Source organism: Cebus imitator, unplaced genomic scaffold (genome assembly GCF_001604975.1).
Source record: "Cebus imitator isolate Cc_AM_T3 unplaced genomic scaffold, Cebus_imitator-1.0 Scaffold53, whole genome shotgun sequence".
NCBI classification, from domain to species: domain Eukaryota; kingdom Metazoa; phylum Chordata; class Mammalia; order Primates; family Cebidae; genus Cebus; species Cebus imitator.
The window spans coordinates 3,731,774-3,739,626 of record NW_016107368.1 but is presented as its reverse complement, the minus strand read 5'-3'; the positions used below and the strand labels follow the sequence as shown (position 1 = coordinate 3,739,626).

The 7,853-nt window shown below is 61.5% G+C and overlaps 1 protein-coding gene across 1 annotated transcript in view; it reads right to left on the bottom strand.

Annotated features, from left to right (window-relative positions):
- Positions 1-5,474: 5,474 nt before the first annotated feature.
- Positions 5,475-7,853, bottom strand: part of NDUFA11 (NADH:ubiquinone oxidoreductase subunit A11) — a 10,660-nt gene continuing 8,281 nt past the window's right edge. Inside the window, exons 2-4 of the mRNA XM_017528358.2 lie at positions 7,719-7,811; positions 7,283-7,405; positions 5,475-5,662 (exon numbers count right to left, since the gene is read on the bottom strand). Coding sequence (XP_017383847.1) covers positions 5,550-5,662; positions 7,283-7,405; positions 7,719-7,811 — 329 coding nt within the window. The 3' untranslated portion in view covers positions 5,475-5,549. The remainder of the gene's footprint in view (positions 5,663-7,282; positions 7,406-7,718; positions 7,812-7,853) is intronic.

The following is a 7,853-nucleotide window of genomic DNA, read 5'->3' as shown; positions in this document are numbered from 1 at the left end:
GCTTCTCTCCCTCTGCCTTCCCTCGCTCCACTGCAGCCATCATCTCATTAGGGGGAGGGTGAGAAGGACCCTGATCCCCCGCCCACAGTCCATGCCACCCAGGCGTCGCAGCAGGGCCAGGCAGGGTGCACAGCCACCCCCGAGTGGTTCTCAGGCCCCACCTCTGAACCTCCCACCCTTTGCAGACCTGGAGATTCATTCATTTGTTTATCCATTCATTCATTCCGAACATAGTTCTCCAGCTCTGCTGCGTTTCTCGGCCGGGTGCCGGGGTGAAGGCAGAGGATGTGACAGCCAGGAAACGTCCCAGCTCTCCATACATGTAAACAACACACACGATGGCGATATGGGATTTAGAAGCTGGCACGGGCACGGGCAAAACTACAAGGCAAATGGGTGTGCAGTGCTGCTGGCCTGGGGGTGGCGGATGGATGAGGAGGTGGCTTGTGAGCTGAGGACTGAAGGAGGTGAGGGGTGAGCTCGGGACATCTGGGGGACAGGCATTGCAGGCAGAGGACACCGCCTGTGCAAAGGCCCTGGGGCAGGACTGTGCCTACAGTGTTGGAGGAAGAGTGAGGAGGCTTGTGGGGCTGGAGCAGTGAAGAGGGGGGTGGGGGGAGGGGATGGGGTGGGGGGAGGGGACGGGGCGGGACTGCAGGGCCTGGTGGGCTGTAGAGAGGACTTGGGCTTTTTCCCCCAAGGGAGGTGGGAGCCGTGGAGGGTTGTGGGCAGAGGAGGGGCGGGACCTGACTTAGGGACTCACAGGCGCCTTCTGGCTGCTGTGGGGAGGACAGACTGTGGGGCGCTCAGGGGGTAGCAGGGTGACCAGGGTGGAGGGGACTAGGTTTGTCGAGATGATGGGATGAGACCAGAGGCAGATTTGGGACAGATTCTGAAGGCCAAAGGGGTTGAGATTCGGGAGGGCAGGACCAGCCCTCCAGCCCCAAGGAGGGGCACGTGTCAGCCCCAGGGGGGTCTTCCCACCTGTGTCCCATCCCAGTCATGTCAAATACATTTCTAGGAACCCGAGGCCCGCACTGAACACAAGTTTAAAGGAGCTTGTGGGGGTACAGCTGTGCGCAAGCTGGCAGTGAGAACACCCTCCTTTTCTCACTGGGGCGTGTTCGTTCCAATCGCTGAGACCACTTAGAAAGTCTTAAAGGAACAACTTGCCATTTTCCAAACAGCTGTTATTAGGAGGAGAAGTAACACTTTTTCTTTTCTTGAGACAGAGTCTTGCTCTGTTGCCTAGGATGGAGAGCAATGGCATGATCACTGCAACCTCCTCCTCTCGGGTTCAAGCGATTCTCTTGCCTCAGCCTCCTAAGTAGCTGGGATTAAGGCACCCGCCAACACACCTGGCTAATTTTTGTATTTTCAGTAGAGACACAGTTTCACCACCTTGGTTGGTCAGGCTGGTCTTGAACTCCTGACGTCATGATCTGCCCACCTCGGCCTCCCAAAGTGCTTGGATTACAGGCGTTAGTCACTGAGCCCCACTCCAAAGTAACGTTTCCTTTAGTGTCTGCTACGTGCATCTCCTGGGCCTCAGTTTCCTCATCTGTAAAACAGGACTAATGCCTTACAGAGCTCACGAAGGGCTGCATAAAGGACTACAATGAGCCGAAAAATACTAACTGCACCTGCCTGGCAGGTGGGAAAGCTTGATGTTCCCCACACCCCCCCGTTTTTTTGGTCTTATGAACGTTTTCTTGGCTTGCTAAGAGCTTAGAGACCCCCGACGGCAGGGCCTGGAGGGACTGGGTCAGCGCCAGCCCAGGCCACTGTTGTTTTTATTTTTTGAGACCAAGTCTCACTCACTCTAATGGGGTTTTACCGTGTTGGCCAGGGTGGCCTCGAACTCCTGACCTCAAGCGATCTGCCCGTCTCGGCTTCCCAAAGTGTTGGGATTACAGGCATCAGCCACTGTGCCGAGCCAGGCCAGTGTTCTTGGAGCCTTGCCTCCGCTGGGGGCGTGTCTCCAGGACTGGGTTCTGGGAAGCAAGTGCGCGCCCCGCAGCCCCCAGGACCTCTCCTTGGCCAGGAGACGGCGGATCGCCCGCTGCTCTCCCTGCCAGCAGGCGTTTTGATGTCACTGTGTGCTCTGCCTGGACCACCCTCCTGCTAGGCACACCTGGAAAAGCCTCTTCATCTTTGGGCCCTCTCTGCTGCACCGCCTCTTCCTCTAGGAAGCCCTCCTAGCTCCCCAGGGAGGCTCTGCCCCTCCTCAGTTCCAGCCCTGACTGTCTGGGGCTGGGAAGAACGTTGTGAAGTTCGGGGGAAACTCCAGAAGGGTCCCCCACTGCCCCCCAGGGAGCCCGCGGGGGCAGATGTTCCAGATGGGGGCCCTCCTGCGTGTGGGGCAGGAGTGACATCAGCCCTCCACAACCTAGTAAATGTTTACGGGCCATGGGGCCTGGGCTTTGGGGTTCCCTGGAGACCAGCAAGAGGCCGCCCCCTCCTGTTCCATTCTTGGGGGGGGGCCTGTCCTGCAGGCAGGGTTGGAGGGGAGCTGGCAGGCCTGCACCAACCCTGGCGGGTGGCCCGGAATGGGCTGGGTGGGCAGAGCCCCTGGTCTGAGCCATCGGCTCCCCTGAACGCAGGGGGCAACTGTAGCTGGGGAGTGGGAAGGGGCTTGCTGCCTTTAAATTTCCAGCACCCCCCTCATCCTGGGCCTTAGTGCAAGGAACCGGCCCCAGAAGCGGCCTTGGTGCAGGGCTAAGGGTGACTGTCATGGGAGCTTGGACTGGTCCTTTCTCCCATACGGTCCTCAGTGTCCTCGGCTGCGGATTTGGAGCTGGGTTGCCCATTCCTAGAAGCTGTCACCTCCCGGCCGCTGCGGGCAGGATGCATGGGAAGGAAGGGGGATGAGGAGACAGAAAAAGACCTGAAATGTGGAGGAAGGGATGGAATCTGACGCCTGTGTCACCTTGAGGCTGGGGGCCTGGGGATGATCTTCCGGGCCCACACTGGCAGGCCGTGCTGTGGTGGGTGCTGCCCCCTGCCGGCCACGGTGGAGACAGAGGCTGGTGCCCTGCAGTGGACGGGATGCCTGCAGGGAGCGGAATCGTCTTTCTTCTTTGTGGGGCATCTCTGAGGCCCTTATTCCCACTTACTAGGTGGGCAAGCTGAGGCCTGGGTGTTGCCGTCCTCTGAGGGCACAAGGGAAGAATCAAGTGGTGGGATTTGAACCCAGAGCCTGTTTTAAAGGCTCGGACAGGGCCCCTGCCCCTCCTGGCTTGTGGTGGGTGTGTCTACCCTTTCTCAGGGAGCCCCAGCCCAGGCCCAGGCCCCCAGCCCTGCAGGTGGAAGTGACCCTGAGCTGTTGTGTGGCCCCGCTTGGGCCGGAACACATGTGGACATCTGTGCTGTCTCCATACAGGGCGGCCGGGGACAGTGGCTCATGCCTATAATCCCAGCACGTTGGGAAGCTGAGGAGGGAGGAATGGTCAAGGCCAGGAGTTTGAGACCAGCCTGCACAACACAGTGAGAACCCGCTCTACAAAAAATAAAAACATGCCGGGCGCGGTGGCTCACGCCTGTAATCCCAGCACTGTGGGAGGCCGAGGCGGGTGGATCACGAGGTCAAGAGATCGAGACCATCCTGGTCAACACGGTGAAACCCCGTCTCTACTAAAAATACAAAAAATTAGCTGGGCATGGTGACACGTGCCTGTAATCCCAGCTACTCAGGAGGCTGAGGCAGGAGAATTGCCTGAACCCAGGAGGCAGAGGTTGCGGTGAGCCGAGATCGCGCCATTGCACTCCAGCCTGGGTAACAAGAGCGAAACTCCGTCTCAAAAAAAATATAAATAAATAAATAAATAAATAACACAATTAGCTGGCTGTGGCGGTGCACAGCGGCAGTCCCAGCTACCGCGGAGGCTGAGATGAGAGGGTCACAGGAGCCGGGAGGTCAAGGTTCCTGTGAGCCACGATCCTGCCACTGCCCTCCGGCTCGAGTGACAGAGCAAGACTGTCTCAAAAAGACAATTTTTTAAGCAGAGGCAGGGTCTCACTGTGTTGCCAGGCTGGTCCCAGACTCCTGGCATCGAGCAGTCCTCCCACCTGTAATCCCAAGGTGCTGGGATTACAGGTTCAAACCACCACGCCCAGCCTACAAAATATTTTTTTTTTTGAGACGGAGTTTCGCTCTTGTTACCCAGGCTGGAGTGCAATGGCGCGATCTCGGCTCACCGCAACCTCCGCCTCCTGGGTTCAGGCAATTCTCCTGCCTCAGCCTCCTGAGTAGCTGGGATTACAGGCACGCGCCACCATGCCCAGCTGATTTTTGTATTTTTAGTAGAGACGGGGTTTCACCATGTTGACCAGGATGGTCTCGATCCCTTGACCTCGTGGTCCACCCGCCTCGGCCTCCCAAAGTGCTGGGATTACAGGCGTGAGCCACCGCGCCCGGGCTCAAAATATTTTTAAAAAATACGCCAGGCACAGTGGCGGCGGCTGCACCAGGTACTTGGGAGGCTGAGGTGGGAGGATTGCTCCGGCCTGGGAGCTCCAGGCTGTTTCTACTTGGGGGCTGACAGAGGAGATGAGGCTGAAGTGAAGTTTGGCTTTTCACCACATCGAAGCCCCACGGGCGGGCTTGAGAAAAGGAGAGATGGGTGAGGAGGGGAAAGGAGGGACCCAGCAGCCGGCCAGCTCCTGCTGTCCCCGGCCCACCAGCAGGCCCCGATCCACCCCAGCCGGAGCTGTGCACAGCTCTGCTCCCCTGGGTGGAGCCTGGAGCGCCCTCATTTACGGCCCACCGCGGCATGTTGGAGCTTGCAGGCTTCGTCTCCAGCTACCAGGGAGCCTGAGCCAGGTCTGGAGAAAGGGCCTGGGCGGTACCAGCATTCCGGGGCTGCCTAAATCGCCAGGCCTGACAGGCAGCAGCGGGAAGGGATCACAATTATTTCCCTTGTCGCTGCCACCAGCCAGGTGCTGAGAGGGGTCCTGTCCTGCTCTGCCCCAGCCTCAGGGGCTCCAAGTGACCTGTCAGATGGGGACAGATGCTGGGCCAACCTGTCTGGGGCTCTCCGCTCCAGTGCCCAGGAATTTGGAGATGGGGCCTGGGCGTGTTCTCCACATGCTGTTGGCTTTGGGGACAGGCCCAGAGAAGGGATGGCTCATGATCTGCATGGGGGCTGTGACCGGGGCCGACAGCGCGGAGGGCAGGGCCGTGGCGTTGGGGCCCAGTTTCCACTTGCTGGCAGGTCACTTGCACGCTCCCGCCCTGCCCTGGGAACTGGTGGAGGCACAGAGGAGGGGGCGTGCCACAGCCAAGTCTCCCCTCTGCGGCTCCGGCCGGCCCCGGCCCGATGCCATCCCAGTTCTGCAGGGCCAGGCTGGTTCCCTTGGCAGGGACGGCAGGCGGCAGACGGGCGAGTGTGCAGGGGTCTTATCTCATCTCCTCTCCCCACTCCTGCCTGGATCCGCCCTCACTGGCCGCCGTGTCACCCTCACCAAGCCCTCTGGACACTGACACACACAGACATGGAATTTATTTCTGGATGCGTTCCGCAGGCGGGAGGTCCCGGCAGGCGCAGGGCTCACTCCCAGGGCTTTCGATACAGTCGCCAGCCCTCTAGCCGGCCCATCTTGAACAGGGCGGCTGCGATGCCGAAGTACACACAGCAGGCGGCGCCAATCTCGTAGTTGCGCACTGCGGGGTTGGAGGTGATGTCAGGCCCTGCTGGGTCTGGGCTGGACCACGATGCTCCACGCCCCAGCCGGAGCCCACCCTGGGAGCCAGACTGAGACCCCTGACAGGACTCTCTCTGCAGGGATTAAGTCACTTTAGAAGGCCCTAGACTCTGATGTGGAAACTGAGGCACAGAGGGGGGCCTGAGTCCAGGTGGCTTCCCAGCAGGAACCCAGGCTGTGGGTCCTCGGTCTGCCCCACGCTGACTGCCCCCTGTGAGAGGAACACTGTGCTGCCCCCGGCTGAGGCTGGGGCAAGGCTGGACACCAGGCAGTGGTCATGTCCGTGTGTCTCCGTCTCTCCTCTGCCCATGGCCGCCAAGGCCAGGCCACACAGCTGCCTCGTGGTCTGTGTACCGAGGAGTCCAGACGGTGCCCCCGCTTCCCCCGGCTCTCCTGCCCTGAAGCTCCTGGGCCAGAGGAGGAAGGAGGCCTTCTCCACGCACCAGGCACTCACAAGTTTTGAAGAGAGACAAGGAGGCTGGCCTGGGGCAGGGAGCAGTCCCAGCCATGGCTGGGTCACAGTCAAAATCTCAGCCTACCTCCAACCTCTGACCAGTTCTGGTGGGAGCCGGGGTGGGGCACGGCCGCCTCAAGGTCTTGTCACAGAGACGCAGTGATGGTGCGGGTCCTGCCCTTGCACCCTCCCTGTCTGCCTGCCTGGAACCTGCCATCCGTCACTCCCAACACGCCAGGCCGGAGCGGCTGGGCCAAGGGGGCTCGCTCACTCCTCCTGCTGGCCCGGAGGGCCCGAGTCTTTACAGCCTTTACAGGGCGGCGAACAGCCAGGCTCTTCCAGCAATGACAGCCTCAGGGCCCAGGCCCTGGCAGGCTGGGGGTCGGCCAGGGGCACAGGCGGGCACTGACCCCGAGCCCGGGCCCATGGGAGGGCTGGAGTGGCGTCTGGCTTGTGCTCCAGGCAGGCCTCCTCAACCAGGGCTGCACCCTCTGCTGGCTGCAAAGGAGGCCACTTCTCCCCCAGGTGGCCTCGGGCCACTTCATTCCTGCCCTGAGTCCTAATACCCGTATCTGTAAAGTGAAGGCTGCGGGGGCAGCTCCCCTGCAGGGCTCCAGGCAGGGAGAGAGGTGGCAGGGCGAGGACCAGCACCTCCTTGGCCAGTGGTGGAGATGGGCAGTGACCTGTGTCCTCTGACAAGCCATGGCAGGTGGAACGGGCATGGAGTGAGGGTGGCGGGGATGGGGCTCGTACAGGGTGGTCAGGACAGTGAAGGAACAGCTCTGCAGGCATTGAACAGCGCGATGGCCCTGGGGCAGGGCTGTGCCTGGCATGTTGGAGGAACAGCAAGGAGGCCCGTGTGGCTGGACCAGAGTGAGGAGGAGAGGCGGGGAGGAGACGCGCAGGGCAGCGGGGCCCTACATGCTGAGCCGAGGCCCTGGCGCCGTGGTACACAGCAGGCGCTTCAGCAGGAGCAGCTGTGGCCATGACTGAACTGGCTGAGGTTCAAGGGGGCTGCCTGGCTCCTTGTCCGGGATGGAAGAGAGGGCGCAGGGTCAGCAGAGGTCAGGGGTCGTTCTGCCATGCTGGGAGGAGGGTGGGTGGGGTGGGGTGGGGCCCACTCACCGCGTGATCCCATAGTCAGGCCTCCGGCGCAGCCACCGAGGAAATAGTTCAGAGGGTCGTCGGGCTTCTGGCGGACCTGGGCGGTGATGCAGGAGGTGAGGCCGAACACGGCCCCGACGGCGGCTGCGGGTAGACGGGAGGAGTGGGTGCTCAGCACGTGCCCCAAGGGGGGCACAGAGGGAGCCTTGTGCCAACGTCTGAATGGAGACCCACCACGGGCCGGCCGCTGGCTGTGCAGCCCCAGTCCTGCAGCTGATCTCCGGGGCCCCCCCACCCTACACATGTTCCCGATAAAGGAATACCCGACTTTCCCCTGGTGGCCGGGACCTCGGACACGGGCCGGGGAGTGAGGGAGAAGACGCAGCTGTCAAATGCGCTCCAAGAGCTGGGGCTGCGCCAGGAGAGGGCCCAGCCGTGCCCAGACCTGCTCACTTACCTCCGGTGAACGTGTACCGTCCGGCCCTGAGCGCTCCATCAAGGAAATTGCTCGCAGGATGGAGTATGACGCTGTAAGCAGCAGCGGTCCCGCCTGCGAGACAGAGGGGAATGGAGGGGAGGGGAGGGGAGGGGA